The following is a 22,303-nucleotide window of genomic DNA, read 5'->3' on the forward strand; positions in this document are numbered from 1 at the left end:
TTAACCTGTTACCTGCCTGTGTTTGGTGCTCATTTTATTACTGCTATTTTTCCTATCACATATTTTATCTTCATAAATTAGGTATCATTCAAAAGCTTAAACCTTCAGAATTCATCCTGTGAAAAAAAACATTTTTAAATTTGACATTGCGTTGCCATGGACACTGTACTTTAATCATTTTCACCTAATGGGTGGTGTCAGGTTTCATATTACAAAGATTACTGCACTATTTTATAATCAAAACTTTTAGAAATCTTGTTGAAAAGGTCTTAGGCTCGAGACTCCATATTGCCATCTGTTTTGTGATAGAAGGGATTCTGTGACAGAAATGTATTAATTTGTGAAATGACAATACATCAAAAAACTATAGAGACCCAGTGTCCTCCCACCCAACTCCAATAAGGAACACATCAACATAGGAAAGAAAACTGCACTTGTTGAGTCATTTCATGGGATCTTTGATTTCCAATCTAAATGAACTCATAAATAAGGAGATAAACGCTTGCTAAAATGTAGCATTCAACTTATATTTGCACTTGAAAGAGGATGAGGTTTTGACGTGATTTTTAACCCTGATCTTCTGTTTCACTTTTGAGGGTGTGTGGGACATCTGACCTGATGCCTTCTGCCCAAACGCGTGAAGTGTGACCTGGAAATATGTGAATATGAGTCATTATCAGGATTATTTAACATTTTTACTCATGTCCCTCTGCCAATAGAACAATACTAACTTTTCTGTCATATTTTAAAGATATAAAGGACTCCTCTGTCCTCCTCTGATTTGAACATTGCAATTTCTTCTCAATTTTACATCTGTACCTTCAAAATAATCTATTCCGCTCAGCAGATTCTCTATAACACAGTCATGCTGCAGATGAGAGTTTAGCAACGTAAGTTCAAGTACTAACTTACAGTATACATTTTTGGTCAAACTCGCAAGTTTACCTAGTCCCAGTACTTTGGGGTTAAACCAATATAAAAAATAAAAACTGTAACTGTAACAGTACATCAAACACAGTTCCTTTTGAATCTTTACAGACCTGTAACTCATTAAGCTTAAACTTTGTAACTCATAACATGAAACTGAAAATCTCCATGTGCTTCTTTTCTAGATTAATATAAATGAGGTTCCCTCATTTAAATATTAAGACAAATATGTTTACCATTTTTTTTCCCCACTTCAGGAATCCCTCAGTGTGTCGCTCACCCAGTGTAAGAAAAACACAGGACAGAAGTTAATCTCATAAGTGAAAATGATTAAGTTTATTGCAGTGCAGCAGTGACAATTACACAAAGCACCTCGAGTCAGACTGAACTAAACTCAAACATTTTATCCAGTTTGTAAAACAGTGTAAACCACCCCTAATGTAAATGAATAAATTAGTTCAATCTCCAAGTGACCTGACCGAGCTCAAGCAGTTTCGCAAAGCTGAGAAAGATTAGATGCGAGTCATCTGACACTTGTATATGGAGACATTTGTTGAGAAAAGCTGAATATACTGTAGATGACATGATTAAAACCTTTGTCTGCATTACTTCTGATCGCACAACCTCATTGGAGTATCATATGGTAAGATGAACGTTTTTGTGATGCTGTTCTCATTTAACTGTCATTCATTTATGTTCATCTCTAAGTTTAGCATTGCTTCAGCTGTTTAATATTGGGATATTTTAACTCCCGCCCGCAGATAAAACACAAGGCCATGCACAGATGTTTGTGAGAAATGAGTTTACTTATTTTATCTTGAGTGTGCAACTTTAAGTTTTAATCTGACACAGAGACACTGAAGAGTTCACATAAACCCTAAATCCAGCATAGAGGGGTTCAGTGAATGTGGTGTTGAATGTGTGTAAGTGTGTGAGTGTGTGTGTGTCAGAGACGCTGTAGAAGGACAGAGTGCCAGCTGACATGTCCACATACACTCCTACTCTAGTAGACACGGGTAAAGGGACACGTATGACCGTTCGCTTTTTATTGTGCCAGACAGTGAATCTGTAATCAGAGCAGATCAGACTCCAGGATTTGTCATTGTATCCAAACTCACTGTCATGCTTTCCTTTCCTGTTGATTCCTTTATACATCAATGACATTCCAGCATTATATCCGCTCCATTCAGCCTCCCAGTAACAGCGTCCAGTCAACCTCTCTCGACACAGAACCTGGTCGCAGTTCTTAAATCTCTCTGGATGATCAGGATACAGCTGATCCTCTAATACATGTGTCACCTTCTTGTTCTCATCAGACAGAATGAGTTGAGTGTGTGCTGTGTTTGGATCCAGTGTGAGATCAAAGGCATCTGAACACAAGAAGAGAAAAAGATCCAGAACAACAACACAACAATCATTACTTACATTTACTTTTAAAAAGCATGCAACCGATTACCTTAAAAAAAACGTAAAGTAAAGTGAAATAGTGAATAGTATGTTATACTGACAAATGCTTAGTTAGCATAGTTCACTTACACAAGAGTTCTAGTAATTAAAAAAGAACTGTAGAGAGTACTTGATAATTTACGTTAGATTTACTCCTGACTTAGTATGTGTGTGTGACATGGCGATGGTAGATCACGCTCCGACAGCCCCAACACAGAGTCCCTCCATCCATTTCGGTCAGAGGCTGCAAGTCTGCAAGCCTCGACGATGTTCAGCCTAATTTTTTCCAGATCCTCTTCCAAGTTGTTGAACCATCTTTTCTTGGTCGCCCTTTCCTCCTTGTCCCGTGGACATGACCGAATAGAGCGACATTTGGAAGTCGTTCTGTTTTCATTCAGACCACCTGTCCAAAGTATCCAAGCCTCTTTTTCTGAATTCGTTGCACCACATCGATTTCCATCCCCAATTCTCTTCTTATGTCGACGATTCTTATTCGGTTTCTTCTAGTCACCCCTTGGATTTTCCGTAAGCAATTCATTTCAAACACTCTTTTTATTTTCAGACAAGTTTATTCTTGTCTGCTTCACAATTTTACAATAGTATGTTGAGTACCAAAGATTCATAAACTCTTATTTTTGTAAATCTGGAAATGTCTTTAGATTTCCATATGGAGTTAAAGTTTTGCATTGCACCACATGCTAGTCCAATTCTTCTTCTGTGGTCCTGTTCTGTAGAGGCATCCTCACTAATATTTCCTCCCAAGTACATACATTTTCTACCTGCTTAAGTTCCTGGTTTTCTATTAGGAGGAATACTTTGGTCTTTTCACGTCCAATATGTTGTACTTCTGTCTTTCCTGTGTTGACCTTCATGCCCATCCTTGTACTCTCCTCTATGATTCTGTTGATCACTATTTGTAGGTCATCCTGGTTTTCTGCCAAAGCTGCGATGTCGTTCGTGAATCTGAGGTTGTTGATGATTTGTCCATTCATGACTGCTCCTTCCTTCACCTCTTTCAGCACACTTGCCATGATCACCTCTAAAAAGATATTAAAGAGAAGTGGAGACACTATGCAGCCCTGTAGTACTCCTACTATTGTTTCGAACCATTCAGTCACATCAGCACCTATTCTTACAGCGCTGAATGTACCTTTATATAGGCTCTCTAATATTCAGACAACTTTTTCTGGGTATCCTAATCTCCCCATTCCATTCCACAATCCAGCTCTCCACACACTATCAAATGCCTTTTTGTAGTGTAAATAGCATACAAATTTACACACAAAGTCCTTGCTGAAGTCAGTATACTTCTCAGCTAATTGTCAGAGCATGAATATTTGGTCTATTGTGCTCTGTGATGTTCTGAAGCCCGCCTTTTCTTTGGAGAGGAATTCTTGCGGTTTTTTTTCTTTATTCTTTCCATAATTATTGTTGTGATGATCTTGCCACTGTGGCATAACAGGCTGATGCCTCTGTAGTTATTGCAATCCAGTTTATCTTTCTTTTTGTATATGGGAACGATGACAGCTTTTTTCCACTCTGTTGGGAACACCTCCTCGTCCCAAATTCGTTTACAGAGCTGGAAATAATTTGTAATCCTGTTCCATCTGTTATCGATGCCTGAGGCTTTCCTTGTTTTTAGGCTGTCTATTGCTCGGACAACTTCTTCCATCATGATGCTTGGTGTTGGTTCTTCGTCTCCGTTGTAGTCCAAGTTGGCCAGAATTCTCTCGTCCACCGGATTTGGATCATTATACATATCTTCGAAGTACTGCTTCCAACGTGTCTTTACCTTTTCTGCATCAGTTATCATAGTCCCATCTTTATCCTTTATTATACTAATTTTGATGGTACTCTTCCCGCTTAGCTTTCTGATACTTTCATATACTTCTCTGTTCTTGTTTTGTTTTCTGCTTTCTTCTATCGCTTTGCATGTGTCATTTATATATCGTTCTTTGTCTGTTTTTGCACTCTTATTGACTTGTCGGCATAGGTAGTTGTAATGTTTTACCGTTTCTTTGCTTTCTCTTCTTCTCGCTTTCCACTCCCTCCTTTCATCAGAGAGTTTCAGTGTTTGCAAAGAAATCCAATCAGGTATTTTACCACCTGATAACCTCCCTATGATCTTGTCGGTTGTGTAATGTGCAATCATGACCATTCTGATTTGTTCCCATTCCTTGTTGATGTCAGCTGATAGATTTTCTTCTATTCCTCTGGTGTCAAGCAGGTCGTTCCATCTTCTCTCAATCTCTTCTTGGTATTTCTCCTTTATGTCTTCATCCTTTAATTCCCTTGTGTCTGCTCTTTTCTTTCTCTTCCCCTTGTAGTTTCTCTTGAGTTTCAATTTTATGTTGGCCATCACCAGTCGGTGTTCTGATCCAGCATCTGTACTGGGGAAAGCCCTGCTGTTCCTCACACTGCCTCTCCCGTTCCTGCTGATCATTATGTAATCTGATTGTGGTCGACACCATTTAGAGATATCCATGTCCAGCATCTATTTTCCTTGGACTGTTTGAATTGGGTGTTTGTGATGATAATATCGTTTAATCCGCAAAAGTCTATTAGCCTGTAGCCCCTATCATTCCGTTGTCCATATCCAAACTTGCCTACTACTCCATGTGAGTCCTGATACTGACATCCTACTTTGGCATTAAAGTCTCCCATCAGGATTATGAGATCTTTTTTTGGCACATTCCTGATTACTTCTTGTAGTCTGGAGTAAAAATCATCCATACCGTTATTGCTTGCCTTCATTGTTGGAGCGTAGACCTGGCATACCTTCATACATCCGATCATGGTCCTGAATCTTGCTGTGATAATCCTGTTGTTTACTGGGTTGTACCCCAATAAGGCTTTCTCTGCCAGTGGACCTAACACCAGAGCTACTCCAGATCTATGAAGGTCTTCTCTGCCGCTGGAAAGGATCCGATGATCTTCATAACGTTTGTCATCTGCTCCAATCCAGTGAGTTTCAGATATCCAATGATGTCCCATCTGAATTTCTTCAGTTCATGCACTAGTAGCGCTGTTGCACCTGTTGTGTGCAATGTTCTTACATTCCAACATCCTATCGTCAGGATCGACTTTGTTGTTAGAATGATTGACGCTTTAGCATGTAATCTATCCCAAGAGGGTTTAAAGGAGTCGCTTCTTTGCTCTCGTTAAGAGGATCATCTGCTTGTTGAGTCGATATAGCTGGGACTTCAACCCAGGTGTATGTTTGTTGTTCTTCCATGTTGGGGTTTCATAGTTGATGTCAATGGTTTGAAGGGCGGCTGACTAGACCTCTCCCTCTTCCTGTCCTGATTTAGCCGTCGGCATCTTCTCTTGTTGCCGATGTTTCCAGAGGAGACAGACGTGGATGTACTGGACTCCTCCTCCAAGTTGACTTAGTATAGCTAAAAATTTTGTGCTTTGCACACTGAATGTTGACGTCTGTTTGTGGCTCAAGCATGGTCAATTGCAAGATATTGTCATAAATATAGAGGTATAAATATAGAGATTATATCAACACAATTAAAAGTTTCAAAGGGTGTTTATGACATAAGTCTAAGCAATAACATTTTAAAAGATCATGATTCGACATGAAGGGAAGTAATAAATATGTTGCTCTTAAAAGGTGACCTAACTTCCGACTGATTTGGTCAGAAGTTAGGTCACCTTTTAAAAGCAGCCTATTTAATACTTCCCTTTCATTGAAACCAAATAACTGTGATTTCTTGTTGCAATTCTGCATCAATAGGAAAGGAATTTCAATAATATAAATTAAGTTCGAAGTGACCAACCAAAGGGAACAATAATTACCATAATGGGGATTTCAAACAAAAACATTTTAGGAAAATCAATATTAATTTATGAAGTCAGCTTATGTGATGTTCACATAAATGTTTCAGTTGGATTGACAATTCAACATTCAAGATGACTTTGTGTAATGAGTGAATTCAACTAGAGAAAGATAACTGTAGAAGTGGAGGACATGAGTGAAGAGTCTTAAGAATTGCCCCGTCTCCAAAACATTTTTTATTTTTGACAAAATGGCACTCAAACCAATCAATTAATTGACTCTCAGAATTGGTTTTCTGAGTAACCAATGCATAGTATGTGAATAGTACAGATTACTAGATTTTTACAGTTAAGACATTAAGTAAAGTTAAGTAAAAAGTGTTAGGACAACTACTGGATTTTACAGTGTAGACGTGTGTGTGTGTGTGTGTGTGTGTGTGTGTGTGTGTGTAGACGTACACTTTCGTAGTCCTGCTGTCATCATGACATCTCCTGCATTATTCACACTATAAACACACAAACACACATTAATGTAGATAACTATCATGCACACACATGTTTAGTATTTCAGTATTAGTGTGTGTCATACTTGAGTATCTGCAGTGAGCAGTTTGGATCCTTCAGTTTGTCATTGAGTCGCTGGACTCCTGATTCTCCTGGGTGATTGTAGCTCAGATCCAGCTCTCTCAGATGTGAGAGGTTTGAACTCAGAGCTGAAGACACATAACCACAGCCTTCATCTGTCACCATACAGCCAGACAACCTATAGACAAACACACAGTGTCAGATCGTCCCAACCACCTGCATACATCATGCATATTTCAGTGATGTCACACTAAGGAGCCCCGTACACACTGAAACCTCCTTGGACCATGGTAGCACTCCTTGTGTATAATAAACATCAAACATGGATAAGAAGAGAGTAATTGCAGATGTTTATAATCAGATATTTCATCACAAATCCCTCAAGTTCCACAAGGAGACCCATAAAAGCATCCAGTCTGGTGAAATAACCCATAGGAGATGTGTTGAGAATAACATGCGGGTTCTTAGTTTCACACTATTCAACTGCAGTTGTGAGTGATTGGCATTTTTATAGGGTTTTTTTTTATCTAAAATTTAAAAAAATAATTAAGGTTATGGTACCACACTATTTTCACGCTAGTGTAAAACCATCAACACAAGACACTTCCCCTTTCTGCCATGTTTTGTTTTAATCAGAAATAAATTAATAATAATAATAATAAACATTTATTTGTATAGCACTTTTCATACATGGAATGCAACTCAAAGTGCTTCACAAGCATAAAAACAAATAATGGGAATACAATTTAATACAATATCAATGTAAAAATATTTGAAAACAATGAAAGGTTCACAAAGCTTGTGTCAGGAAACACAGACTTGCAGGAGTAGTGAGAAACAATAACAAATGCTTATTCAAACAGGTAAATGGCAAATTTTTCAAACGCCAAAAGATCGCATAGCTCACGTTTACAAGCCAGTGTCATTATAGTAGCCTATTGGCTACTATTTTACAGAATTCTAATTCAATTCAATGTTTGTGTGGTAGGTAATAGCCATATATCATCAATATTATAATATCAAGCTACCATAGATGATTCTGCAAAGTTGAAAAATCGATTTGCATTATAGCCTGAGGCAAGACACTTTCACCAGAAAAATAAATAAACAAACATGACTATCAGCCTGCAGTCATTAGGCTAGTTAGCCTAAAAGATGATTTTGTCCGTCTAATCATGCATTATTTACTTGCAAGAATGTAGCCCCTACCAAACTTGTACACGCCGTTTAGACATAGGCTTACTTCAGACTTTTTTTTTTGTCCGTTGCTGCTTTGGCCATGGGGCTGTTTACACCTGGCCACTTCATGCGTTTTCTCAGATCGGATAGCTATCTGATTTATCAAAACGATTCCATTTACACCTGGTCACATAAACGTGTTTTTGCGAAACGGATTTAAATCCGATCTTCAATTCCCGCGCTATATGCATATTTAATGGAGTGCACGTCACCGAAAGCAACAGATATGAGCTGCATTTTATTGATCAAAAGCTAAAATTTCAAAATCAAAGACCGCAATAAGAGAGAGCAGTAACAGCCCTGGTAAGATCATTTCGTTTCTTTACTTTTAATGATGATGATTGTGTGTTAAGCGTCTGCGACTTTCACTTTGATTTGCAATAATTTGCACGTTGGCTTGATGAATAGATGCTCAGCTGCTCAGCTGCTCATCTGCGGTGATGCGTGTTCCAGTAGCGTCGTCATATCTGGCTATTACATTACATATAGCCTATAACACGCTTTCACACGTTTATTATTATTTTATTTTTTTAGCATTTTTGGGAGGAGTACAATTTACATACAGCGGGGGAAATAAGTATTGAACACGTCATCATTTTTCTCAGTAAATTAAGTTATGTGTAATAATGTGAAATGACATAGGGAAAAAGTATTGAACACATGAAGAAAGGGAGGCGCAAAAAGGCATTGAAAGCCAAGACAACTGCTGAAAACTTACAGTAATTAAAAAGCAATCCAGCCCTCTGTCAGTGGAAATTAATAACAGCTGGTTCAGTCCCAAATGATGGCCTACAAAAAGGTCTCATTGCCAAGGTGTCACACATCTCATGATGGGTAAAAGCGAAGAGCTGTCTCAAGACCTTCGCAACCTAATTGTTGCAAAACATAATGATGGCATTGGTTATAGGCGCCATTCTAAGCTTCTGAATGGTCCAGTGAGCACTTTTGGGGCCATAATACGGAAGTGGAAAGACAATCATTTCACCATAAATTTGCCTCGACCAGGTGCTCCTCACAAGATTTCTGACAGAGGAGTGAAAAGAATAATCAGAAGAGTTGTCCAAGATCCAAGGATCACTTGTGGAGAACTTTTTCTAAAATCTTCATTAAAAATAAAATGTTAGAAATTGGTCTGTAGTTATTAAGGAGAGAACAATCTAGGTTTCTTATCTTTAGTAGTGGCTTCATATTTGAAAGCATTAAGAAAGATGCCTATTTCCAGGGTGATACAATTAACTATATCAAGGATGTAGCATATCAAACAGTGCAAATTCTCTTTTAAAAAATACTGTTTGTATAGGGTCAAGATATTTAAATGTCTCACATAAAACGCAGATAAAGCTATAATAAGTTATTCTGAATTCCATTTTCTGTTGTTTATGGGAAGTGAAAAAACATGTCTTAAACATTTAAAGCATTCTGTATGTATTATTAAATATTGTATTACAGTGCAACTAAATATAAAAACGGGTTGCTATTTCTTTGAAAAAAAAAACACTATTTGGGTCACTGTTGTACTGTAAATGGACAGAGACATTTTCTAAAACACTTGGGGCAGTAGAGAGTTAACCACACACCATCTACACCAGGGTTTCGCAAATATGGCCCTTGAAGTTCACCATCTACAGAGTTTAGCTTCAACCACAATCTGCCTGTGACTTTCTAATAATCCTAAAGAACTTGATTATCTATTTTATTGTATTTCACTGCATTTTTTAACAAGGGAGTGTGGTTGTAATTTTTTCAAAACACACAGACCAGTTACATATCCCCATAACTACCTCATTATCTCCAATTGACAGTTTGGAGTTTTCATTCCATCAGAGAGCAGCTTCACTCCTGAATCCTGCAGATCATTGTTACTCAGGTCCAGCTCTCTCAGGACACAGTTTGAAGATTGTAGAGCTGATGACAAACTCTCACAGCACTGAGCAGTGAGATTACAACATGGTAATCTAATACAAAAAAGAAAAGAAAAACGATACTGAAGTAATCATTACAAATTGAAAGTGCTTTGAAAACACACACTAATGTCTCATATTTCAACAATCTCCTCATTCTTTGAATTTCACTTTCCAATATCCTTCCTAAATTTGTATGACTACTGATATACACAATATGAATGCACACAGATTGCAATTTGTTAATGGTGTGACAATTTGAAAATATGGTTGTATATTGACTTTTCACTGAGTCAATGATCACATAAATTTTTTAGTGATTTGCTTTATACAGTAGCTGTGCTAATTTCAAATCTCTTGTATCACTCCACACTGTCTCTGCTCACATAATAAAATCATTTACACTCAAATGTCCATTTAATTTCCATGTATTTTTTTATTACTCGTGTAATAAGCAGGATGATGTATGCTTAGTAAATAAATGTGGAATTAAATAAATGTAGACATAAAAACATACACAAATAAATTTGAAAACAAATAAAAGTGGAAATAAATGCATAAATAAATCAATAAATAAATGTGGAAAAAAATATTTTTGTATAATTGTTTCTTTGTTTTTTTTTCATTTCTTCATATATTTGTGAATTTATGTATTATTATATCAGCTTTGGCATTCCATAGCTTAGCACATCATTGCTGCAAAATACATTATTTTACCCACTACACTTCACATCAGGGTCCTGATCATCCTGTCAGGATTTACTTTGCAAATAATCATATGACTGTACATTATCTTATACATAACGTATGATGTGCCTCAACAAACTGAATTAATCAATGTTAACGTCAAACCTCAGTATCTCCAGCTGACAGTTCTTCAGTCCATCAGAGAGCAGCTTCACTCCTGAATCCTGCAGGTCATTGTTACTCAGGTCCAGCTCTTTGACACAGTTTGAGGATTTTAGAGCTGATGCCATAATTTCACAGGACTGACTGGTGAGATTACAGGACTGTAGTCTGTGGAAAACAAAAACCTTTATCAGCTCTATGAATCAGAGTTGTTGACTAGAGAATAATAATAATAATAATAATGATTATTATTATTATTATTATTCTCTAGTCAGAAACTCTGATTCAGAGAGCCAATGACTGATGATGTGAAAAGGTACTAATGCTGAATTTTAGCATTGATTTAAGTGAACATTATTGTAAATGAAAATCCTGTCTCGTTCACATGAACCCAATATCATTTCTTGTCTCGTCTGGTGAGCTAAGTGTCTCGTCACACCCCTAAAAAAAGTATATATATATATATATATATATATATATATATATATATATATATATATATATATATATATATATATATACTCAGAGTCCTAGACATTTTGTTCTTCTTTTTTTTTCAAAGATTTATTTTTGCCGTTTTTGCCTTTTTATTATGATAGAACAGTGATTAGACAGGAAGCAAAGTGGAAGAGAGAATGGGGACGGGATCAGGAAAGGTCTATGAGCCGGAACTCGAACTTGGGTCACCCAAGCTGCCCAAAAGGCTATCAGCGCCGATAATAGAACATTCATTTTCAACTTGACCGCAATGTTTTATTCTCCATCATTCAATGCTTTTTGCCTGTACATAAATGAACCTTTGTGTTACATCATCGCAGATTGAAATCTATAAATCAAAATATTTATTGCATTAATGAAGAAAAGGCTCAGCACCCAAGGCTCTATCGCCTGTTGCCTCAATGCTGTACAATGTCTTTGGGTGGATTGTTGAGGTGGACTGTTTGTGATTTAGTCTTAGTGACTTAAGAGTCCTCTTGACTACCCCTAACCTTTCACAGATTTAGGAGATGGTTTTAGCGCTAAACTGCTTTGTGAAATACTCTTAGAGCAAACATTTAGTATTAGAGTAAAATTTGTATTGACAAGCCCATTATCTTAGTATTAGTTTCTCCTAATTAGGCAAGTTTGTGAATACGGCCCCTGCAAAGTTTAGGTTCAATCCTAATCAAACACCCCTGAACCAGCTAACTAAGATCGTCAAGAACATTCGATAATAATAGACAGGTGTTTTAGAGCAGGGTTGGAACTATCCAGAAAGGTAGACCTCCAGGAAGAGGATTGGGCAACCCTGCTGTCAAGTTTGGCCCAAACTCAAACTTCTACAATTATGGACCAATTAAACTAACAAAGCATGCATATAAATTAATGTAAAGACAACTCTTACAGTGCTTGTCTAGTGTTTTTGATCACTGGCAGCAGTCTCATCAGAGCTTCATCAGAATTGCTGCAGAAATAATGCAGTTCAAACTTCTCTTGAGTCGCTTCTGACATCAGCAGCACGAACACCAGAGCCGACCATTGAGCAGAGGAGAGATTCTGTGCTGAAAGATTTCCTGAGCTCAGATTCTTCTGAATGTCCTCCGAAAAGTCATCTTTCAGTTCATTCAGACAGTGGAAGAGGTTAATGGTCCTCTCTACTGATTTCTCATTTTCTACCGTCTTTTTTATATAGTCAGCAGTGTCTTTGACATTCTCTGTTTTCAGTTTCAGTCTGGGCAGCAGTTCTTTCAAGTCACTCTGATTGGACTCCAGCGAGAGACCCAAGAGAAACCGTAGGAAAAGGTCCAGGTGTCCATTCTTGCTTTGTAAAGCCTTATTGATCGCAGCCTTATGAAAGTCAAATAATGACTTTTTGGAGATACTCCACTTCAGGTTTTTAGACCATGATTGAAGAAATGGGTTTCTTCCTGAACATTTGTGTTTGAAAAGCACATAGAGGGCAGCGAGGAACTCCTGGACACTGAGATGAATGAAGCTGTAAACCTTTCTCTCTGACACAGCTTTTTCCATCTGAAAGACCTGAGTGCATAACCCAGAGTACACTGAACCTTCACTGATATCTAGTCCACACTCCTCAAGATCTTCTTTGTAGAAAATCAGATTACCCTTTTCCAGCTGTTTAAAGGCCAGTTTCCCAAGCTTCAGAAGAATCTGATCAAAAGACTTGGCTTTGGAGTTACATACAGGATCAGCACAGTATTTGGTTTTCATCTGTTGCATCTGTGAAAGTAAGAAGTTTGTGTACATCCCTGTGAGAGTTGTTGGTGTTTTGTCATTGCTCTCTTGAGCCAGTAGAGGTTGAAGAACAGTGAGAGAGATCCAGCAGAAGACAGGGATGTGGCACATGATGTACAGGCTCCTGGATTTCCTGATGTGACGGATGATGTTTCCAGCAACCCCAGGACTGCTGTTTTTGTTGAAGTATTGCTCTTTTTGCTCGTCGTTGAATCCTCGCACCTCTGTCACCTGATCAATGTAGTCTCGGGGTATCAGACCAGCTGCTGCTGGTCTGGATGTGATCCAAATGAGAGCAGAGGAAACCAGGTGTGTCTTGATCAAGTTTGAAACTATTTTACTCACTGTTGTTTTTTCATGCACATCTGTAAATCCATCACACTCTTTAAATCTCAAAGGGAAACGACATTCATCCAGCCCATCAAAGATGAACATGACCTTACCATCACCTTGAGGAAGAGAGGGCAGTTCTTCAGGATCGTTAAAGAAGCATTTGTTTAGCAGTCCCATGAGACTGTACTCTTTTGTAATCATATTTAGTCTGCAGAATGGGAGTGGGAATATAAAGAGTATATCCTGATTTTCGTTTCCTTCAGCCCAATCAAGAATGTATTTATTGACAGAGACTGTCTTCCCCACCCCTGCGATGCCCATCGTCAAGACTTTTCTGTTTTGTCGACCCATATGTTCTTTGAATATTTCATTGCACTGGAGCGCAAAGTCCTTCGCAGTAAGTCGGCTGATATTTTGTTCAATCTGTCTCACCTCATGTTGATTCACTATTCCTCCAGTTTCATTCTCCACCACATATAGATCAGTGTAGATATCATTCAGGTACTGCCGATGACCTGTCTGCGAATTACCAACCAATATCCGTTTGTAGACCTCTTGCAATTTGTTCTTCAGCCTGAGGCTGATCTTTCTATAAAGATGAAGATCAGCTGCATTGTCCTCTGCAATTGAGCCTTTAAAGAAAGAGGAAAAGATGGCAATGAGTATCCAGTGTCTTTTTGTATTAAAGTTTACATGTTGTATTAACCTTTACATGTAAAACAATGAATAGTGCTGCACTATAAAACGTTGCTGTAAAAATTGGCCAAATTCTGACAGTAAGAAATGACCCTTTTCCACTTAAACAATAATATACAGTAGAAAACAATGCATTCTGAGTAATATTTGCCATTTATGAAAAAGTAGCCTACAGGAATACACAAAAGTAACACATTCAGAGGCTGTGTTGAAAATCACACCCTATACCCTCATTCACTATTTCCTACATTAGTTCACTAATATTGTTACGAACTGCTCCGAGACGAGGGTTGAGATCCAAACGCAGCTTTATTGTATGGGGAAATCCAGAGGCGTAATCCAATGTACAGGCAAGGGTCATACACAGGCAGGCAGGCAAAACAAAGAAACAAACAAACAAACAAAACAGGCAGGGACCAGAGGCAAGAGAGTAATCCAGGAAACAGGGCAAGATATCCAAAACCAAGAGGCAAGATATCCAAAACCAAGAGACAAGAAAACCAGGAGAATGCTCAGAAATGCAGTGTAACACTTAAACAAGACTTCGCGGTGAGTGAATGAATGAACATGGTATAAATAGACTGAGACTAACAGGATGATGAGACACAGGTGAATGCAATCAGTGAATGAGGTACAGGTGAATGTGATCAGTGATAAGTGATGATGAGTCCGGGCAGTGAGTTATGGGAAATGTAGTTTGTGAGTGAAAATAGTCTTATGTGGAGTGCCCTCTGGTGGCTCTCAAGGGCACTCCAGCTGGTGACCGTTACAAATATAGTCCACTTGACAGAGTGAATAAAAAGAAGTGACTGAATTCAGACACTGATGAACACCTGGCAAGCAGAATCACTGAAAGACAGAGAAACAAGAACAGAAAAAGAGAAGAGACAAGCAGAAATACAAGAACTACTACTGACTTCTAGCCACACTGACTGTGAAACCAGTTTACAAACCAGTTTGAAATTACTTCTTTTCATACATGTACAAAAGTTCTTGTTGAGAATTAACGGAGGTTTAGATGTTGATGTTTTATTGAAAATAATAAAGTTTGTAATTACCATTATGATGATCAGTGTTTGCTTTAGTTGGGCTCTTGACCCTTGACTTTATAACACTAGTTTTTCTCTGGCTGCTGTGAGAGTGAGTTTATAAAGCAAATTTACTAATTTATTAAAAGATAAATTACTCTTGTGCCCGACGCAAATCTAAAATGGGTTGGTCTGAAGTTGCTATATTACTCATAGGCAGGCCCGCACGGAATCCGCGCCCGCAGACTCCGCAGATTTCCGCAGTTTTCCCCGGATTGTAGTGTCCGTCATTGACAGGCTACAACCTGCGCGCGCACGCGATTGTGAGGGGGTAGTAGGCTGCGCTGATTGATGTTTACATTTTATGAGAGAGTGAAAGTTGAAAATGTCTCAAATAAAACTGAACCCGGAGGAATTAAGGAAACGTCACTTGTCTGTAAAAATCACGGCACAGGACAGAGCAAAAGAATTTGCAAACGATTTTTATGAAGATGGTGGAGTTATGTTTTGTAAAGCCTGTCAACACTCCGTTGATTACCTGAGGCGACAGACGGCACTGGAACATCTCGAATCCGCTCGCCACACGAATAGAAAGAGGAGTGCTCTTGGCAAGTTTATTTAAAGTTTTATTTTCTTGTGTTGAAAAATAATAAAAAGTAATCATGATGAGAACAGTGCTGGGTGGTGTTTATTTGTGTTTATTGCTACCGCAATACCGGCGCAAAGTGAAAATAACTACTCTGTCTCACTGCCGATTATAATATCAAATCGCTATATTGACTAGTGTCTGTGAATATTAAAGACTGCTATTAAAGTCTGATAGTTTTGCGAGTCTCTGTAAATGAGTGCCGCAGATTTGATTACACGACGTTCAGCATTTCAGCATCAGATACACTCAGAAACCCGTCAAAATAAAAGTTCGGTTTAACTTGATGAATATTAATGATCACAGAAATATACTACTTTATACAAAAGAAAATGTAAACAAAATACAAAACAAAGACTTGGCATGGCTTGGCAAAACATGAAACTTAAGACTCACCGACAGCGGTTACACAAACAAAATACAAGACAAAGACACATGACAAACATGAGGGCTTAACCCTCTGAGGTCTGAGCTGTTTTCTGGGCCCTGGAGGTGTTCTGACATGCTCTGACATTTGTGGTTATTTCTGTTACTTGTGACATTTTCATGGCTAAAGTCTGATTACACTGTATTCAGCACAAACTCTGCTACAATAATATATCAGCAGCATGTGTGTAAAAGTTTGTAGTTTTGAGATAATGACATTTATGCGTGGTTTGTGAAAATACAAAAAAAAATTCTCACTGAAATAAGGTCATGAAACCCATACTGATTATTTCTTCACAAGACTTTTGGAAATTGTATGACGTAGCCTAGAATATTTGCTCCAAAACTATGTGAAAATCACCCTGACTGCTCATTCAGAGAAGACAATATATTGATTTAATTTTTTTACGACGTGTTTTGTGTGAAAAAGCAATATGCGAAGGGGCGGATCATCTCATTAATATGTAAGGCTTTTTACACCTGAGAAAGACAAAGACACTCCCTAATGGCCCTATTAGGAGCTTATCAGGGCCCATCATTCTGACCAACCTTCCACAAAGAATGAGGAGATTTAAAAAAGAATGGCTTTTAGATTGTTTGGATTTATTTACAACACAACATGATCCAAAGAAAGAGACCTTTGTGCCATTCCTAAAAACATTGTACATACCTTTCATTTCCAAGGTGTTTGATTTTCACTTTACCATGTTCATGTACAGCAGGACTCAGTGGCATCTGGGTCCTGAAAAAAAAAAAAAAAAGTGAACATACTGATATCAAGAGAAAGGCCTGCACGATTTTGGGAATACATTTTAGATTTTTCTGGTTAAAATTGCTTTTTAAAATTCACAGAATACACACACACACACACAAATGTTTCCAACAATACATTATATAATGAACACCACGTTTGTTGTGCCTTGTAGGTATAGGCTATGCGCAGTGCTGCATAAAATAATAACAATATAGCAGCCTATATAAATCTTCCAAAAGATTTCAGTAACTAAGCTAGAGAAAAATATATTGATTATCATGTTACTTCAAATGTTTCCATTCGTTATGATGATATGAAATGAGATAATAGTAAAAACATGAAGCCGTTTGGAGCGTTTTGCTTTTCCAAAATATGATACATTCAAACGCGATCGCGATCCAAAATGTGATACATTCAAACGCGATCGCGATCCAAAATGTGATACATTCAAACGCGATCGCGCTCAAATATAAAACATTATGGTTACCATATATACATATCTACGTTTGAGCAGATATCCACAAACACAGTAACAGTAAACACGGATCTAAATATTATAATATTTACCATATATCTAGCAACAGTTCAACTGCAATGTGAAATTTATGCAACAATAACAAACTAATATGTAAGAATTTCTTACCTTATCTTTCTTGTCTTCAAATCGCCTTCTTCTTCTGGGGTAAAGCCAATGTAAGCTTAGGCGCGTCTTTCAATCTCGACGAAAAGCAGAGACTGATGAAGTGTTTTGGTGCTTTGTTTTTGAGGTAATGAGCACGTTCGCGTTCCATGTGGAGATTTGCATGTGAATATCTTTTGCGCGAGTAGGCGTGGTCAAATTAAAACTAATTAGGAAGCGTTTGAGAAGCTGGACATCTTGTTGGTTTTATACAAATTACTTAAACAGAGAATATTTGTTTTCAGTTTGAATCCGATCATTTAAAAGTACACACTTAAATGTTTATAAAGGTATATGGCTCATAAATGTGTGACAAGTATTTGCTGAGTTTTGTTTCAGTTTATAGACGTGCTCAAGAAAAAAAAGTTCACCGCGACGGAGAGGCAGAACGCACACCCTGTTTATTTTCTTTATTTTACAAAAGCACAATGTTTTGATTTGATTGTAAGTGGACACATACAAAAGTAGAAATATCACAGATTCTTTTTTTATATTTCTTTTTTCTGTATGACCATAAATGACGGAGTAATTTAAGTTTAAAGTGCTACAATGTGAAGAAAATCCAGCAAAACGCGCGGGCGCGTTTGCCGACCTCAGAGGGTTAAATACACACAAGACTAATGACAAGACAAGAGACACCTGTGAACAATGAAACAATGAAGTAATGACAACATGACACATCAGACAAGGAAACACATGGCAGGATCACATGACTAACAGGGAATCACATGACAAGGCGATGAAACATGACTGACATGAAACAAAACCAAAACAAGACATGACAGATTTGTAACAGGAAAATGAAACATAACCAAATCAAGACAAGATGTTACATATGTTACATATGAACCTGAAAGTTCAGGGAGCCAGGGCAGACCCGACAGTTCAGGCTTATCTGTTGCAAACTTTCTTGCAACAGATAAGATGTTCTGAATGTTGATTTTTAAATATACAGCAGGTTTTTTTTTTTGTTTTTTTTGACATACAGACATCAAGAATAAGCATACGATTCTCAACAATGGTGACATGCTTCATGCCGCAATGTATGCTGGTTTTATACTATGGTGGCTCCCAATATATATACATTGCAGCATGGTGTTTTAGTGAACACTGTTACAAAGACCACAAACTCACCTAAAAGCCAAGAGTCAAACTGCTCAACTTAAGCAAACACAGATCACCATAATGGTGACCAGATATTTTGCAATAAAAAACATTGACATCTAAACCTCTGTTAATTCTCAAGAATACCTTCTGCTGAGATCATGAGAGATGTATTGTCTTCTTTTATTTCCAGTTGATTTTAGGCTGTTATAGTTGTTGTGTTTTATTTTCTGAGAGTGGAAACATGATGCCGAACCAACATCACATTGTAACATTGATGACATAAAAAATACAACATTAATTGTGGGAGCAAAAGTGATGTTGAGTCAGCCGAGTTTCATAACAATGTACTAATGCTTTCATAAAATACAGTATTTTACTACAAAATTCAAAATGGCAGACAATCAAAATGGCCGATATGGAAAAAATTGGATATCATTTGACTCGACATGATGCCCCGAATCTAACGAGACCTTTTACGATTGTTGGACAAACCTTTCAGAATTATAAGCGAAAAAAGCAATTTTTGTATCTCTAGACCAGTAGGTGGCACTGTGCTGAAACGCAGCATGTAGTATCAGGTCATGCTTGTGGTGACATGTACCAACTTTGGTCTGAATACGATAAAGCATTGCGGAGATATAGTCTTGTGTCCAATTTGGGGTGCTCTGCATCAATTTCATTTATGTGTTATGCAATAACAGTTGGGTTTATCAAAAAGCTTTTAATAACTTTTTGCCAGCATTGTCTGAAGAAGATCGGATTCGTATTTTTCGGATTTTCATCAAAATGAGACAAACCGTCTAGGAGGAGTTTGAAAATTCAAAATGGCGGAAAAATGTTCCTGATGAAAAATTACGTCATATGAGCCAAATTGGCTTGGGCCAATTAGCATAAACATGAGTGCAAATATGGAGAGCTGGTGGTGCTAGAAACTGTAAGGCGGGTGCCAGTAAGAAAAATTTACATTTGAACTCTCTCTTGCACATGCAACAGCAACATCCAAGACGCACCACAGAGTGCAGCTCACACCTCACTTTTACAGTCTCATCATCTCCCCCTGCTCCCCCTTTCTCCACCTCACCTAAAACTCACTGAAAACCTATGCAATGTTAAGTGTGTACAAAAAGTAACTATACATGTTTGGTATCATTTAATGTGTCTCAGTGCCCCTGGTAAAATGGTAAAATTCTCCCAGCCATAATGAAAAGCTAAAAAAAAAAAAAAAAATATGAGAAATGTGGTGTGCCCCTTAAAGGTGTGCCCTCCCCTAGTTCCTCTATTCAAACTACCTCCTGTATGTTAATAAGTATTCTCTTCTACAGGTATCAAGAACCCATTCAATTACAAAATCTGATCCCACAGTTGTGAACCCCTCAATAGGGGACCAAAATCTAATTATAATGACAAACACCACCATTTGGTAAGCATATTTAGGCAAAACGTTCAGGGAGTCTGTAGGTAGACTTCCTACACAATCGCTGTATGTAGTTTTCATTGCAAGGTAAATATCTCTACAATTCCTCGATTTCTGAATTGTTGTTATTGTGTATGATTAACTGATGATTTTATTCTATGAATTAGATTTTGAATTATTGTTTTATTACCTGGTCAATATTATGTTTGAATTCATTCTGAATTACTCTGAATTTATTTTCTCAAGTATCGAATAAGTGAAGTCTTATGTTTCCGCAAATCTGCGTCCAGGGTTAAGTGCATACTAGATCCCAGTTTAGATGGAACGTGAGGCACGTGCAGAGACCTTCACCCGTCCTATCGGATTAACAAGCTTACAAGGGATTGAGGTAGAGACTCCAAATTTGCTATGACAACTGTTCAGACTGTCCTCTATCTGTGTGCCAAATTTCATAACTTTCCCGCCAGCGGTTCTATGGGCTGCCATAGACTCCTAGAACGGAAGAAGAAGAAGAAACGGAAGAATAATAAGAACGAAAACAGATACAATAGGTGCCTATGCACCTTCGGTGCTTGGCCCCTAATACGTTCACAGTAATAATAAGCTCACATTATTAGCACATTATAAATATTAGTTAATAAAATGAAACGGCTGTTGGTCAATTTAAGGCAGCGATTTCTGCAAATGAAATGAGTTAGCTCGAGTTTTAATTTAGTGCATGGTATTTTTACAGATTACAGTAAAGAACTTTACAATTAATAGTAAATTACTGGCAACAGTGTTGTTGTTTTTTTGTTGTTGAAAAAACTACTTCCCAATTCCATCCTGTGCATTCACCAAATTTTGCAAGCGTCATTGTAATCATGTCCTGACAACACAAATTTGGTGACTGTCCCAACTACTGGTCACAATTATAAGCAAATGTATAACAGAATAACTGTGATGGATTGGTCATCTGACTATGATGCTTCCCTACCTATAGCCTCAGATGCTGAATCAGTTTCAGCATCCATGTGACCCAAAATAAGACAAAAGGATTTATGGTTTACAGTATAAGTAGTTTTAAATATGGCCTTTAAAGCATCATACAATTGATCCAATTTATGTCATGTAATTTCTGCTTGTAGTTATATGTTCTCTTGTACCTACATAAGAAGTATGTACGTAAATACGTATGAAAGAACCCAATTAAAGGGCCAATTTGTATTCCCCTGTACAGACAGTGACCCTTATTTACCACAGATCTGTACTGAAGCAGCTCCAGCAGTGACAGAAGCCTCCACATTTCTCTCAGCCTGAACTGTAGAAAGAGAGATGAAACAAAATGAAAATGATTTGACATAAATCACACAAACAGCAGCAGAGAGGAAAGCTGAAAGCCAACAATTACATTATTGTTCAAATTAAAAACCATCACACTTATAAAAAGTCACTCTATTAAATAAAACAATACTTTTTGATTGTATTAATGTAATTTTAATGTTACCTTTTTTATGTTCATTCTCTAACTGTTCAGCCAGAAGGTTCTGGTTCATCTTCCTCAGGATGTTCACTGTGATCTTCACAGCTTCTGTTGGTCCAAAACGTGCCACCATTTTATCCACTGTGTCTAAGACATCCGTGTTCTCCATCTCAGAAGTTGAAACACACTCATGATTCTTCAAGTGCCACTGAAACTGCTTCAGATCATCTTTGACTAGTTCCTTCAGTGAGTTCACGAGCAGCTCCTTAACAGACGCCATATTCCTTCACTGAATCACTGTTACAGGACGAGAAAAAGATCACTCTTAACATTTGGATTTAGGTCCTCAAATGTTATCTGAATTATGAAATTAAGCTGCGATTAAATAGTTTTAAATTTCAACCACAACATTTAGATTAAAGTCTCAATTTTGTCTGAAACTGAAGGTCTAAATTCAACTTTTGAATCTATACAGGTATATATTTCATGAAGTAGTATTTATTAACTTACCATGAATAATGGGGATGTAGATGTTTCTTGTTCCTCCTTTAAACAGTCGTCTCTTATAGCAGAAGCTCTGAAAGTCGTCCCACTTCTGCATTTTTTTTACAATGGGAGTGTTTTGTCCAAAATAAGCAGAAAATTAAGTTATAGCAGAAACATTTTAGAAAAGAAAAACAAATGAAACTGTGTTTCCCCCAGAGACAGCGAGAGTGAAAGTATGTGGAATGTGGAGAATCAGTCTGTCTTAAAAACAGCCAAAGACACCTTATCTGAAGTACAATTCAGTATA

At 37.5% G+C, this 22,303-nt stretch overlaps 1 protein-coding gene across 1 annotated transcript; it reads right to left on the reverse strand.

The window, feature by feature from the left end:
• Nucleotides 1–1,237: 1,237 nt before the first annotated feature.
• Nucleotides 1,238–21,981, reverse strand: LOC311286314 (NACHT, LRR and PYD domains-containing protein 3-like). Its single transcript, XM_084402460.1, has 8 exons — nucleotides 21,535–21,981; nucleotides 21,286–21,348; nucleotides 12,115–13,930; nucleotides 10,734–10,898; nucleotides 9,762–9,935; nucleotides 6,746–6,919; nucleotides 6,616–6,662; nucleotides 1,238–2,297 (listed from the first exon to the last, which is right to left on the reverse strand). Exons 1-8 carry the CDS (start codon nucleotides 21,788–21,790, stop codon nucleotides 1,759–1,761), a joined length of 3,234 nt encoding a protein of 1,077 aa, XP_084258586.1. The 5' UTR covers nucleotides 21,791–21,981; the 3' UTR covers nucleotides 1,238–1,758.
• Nucleotides 21,982–22,303: the final 322 nt, after the last annotated feature.

Source organism: Rutilus rutilus (assembly GCF_951802725.1).
Source record: "Rutilus rutilus genome assembly, chromosome: 2".
In the NCBI taxonomy this organism is placed as follows: Eukaryota; Metazoa; Chordata; class Actinopteri; order Cypriniformes; family Leuciscidae; genus Rutilus; species Rutilus rutilus.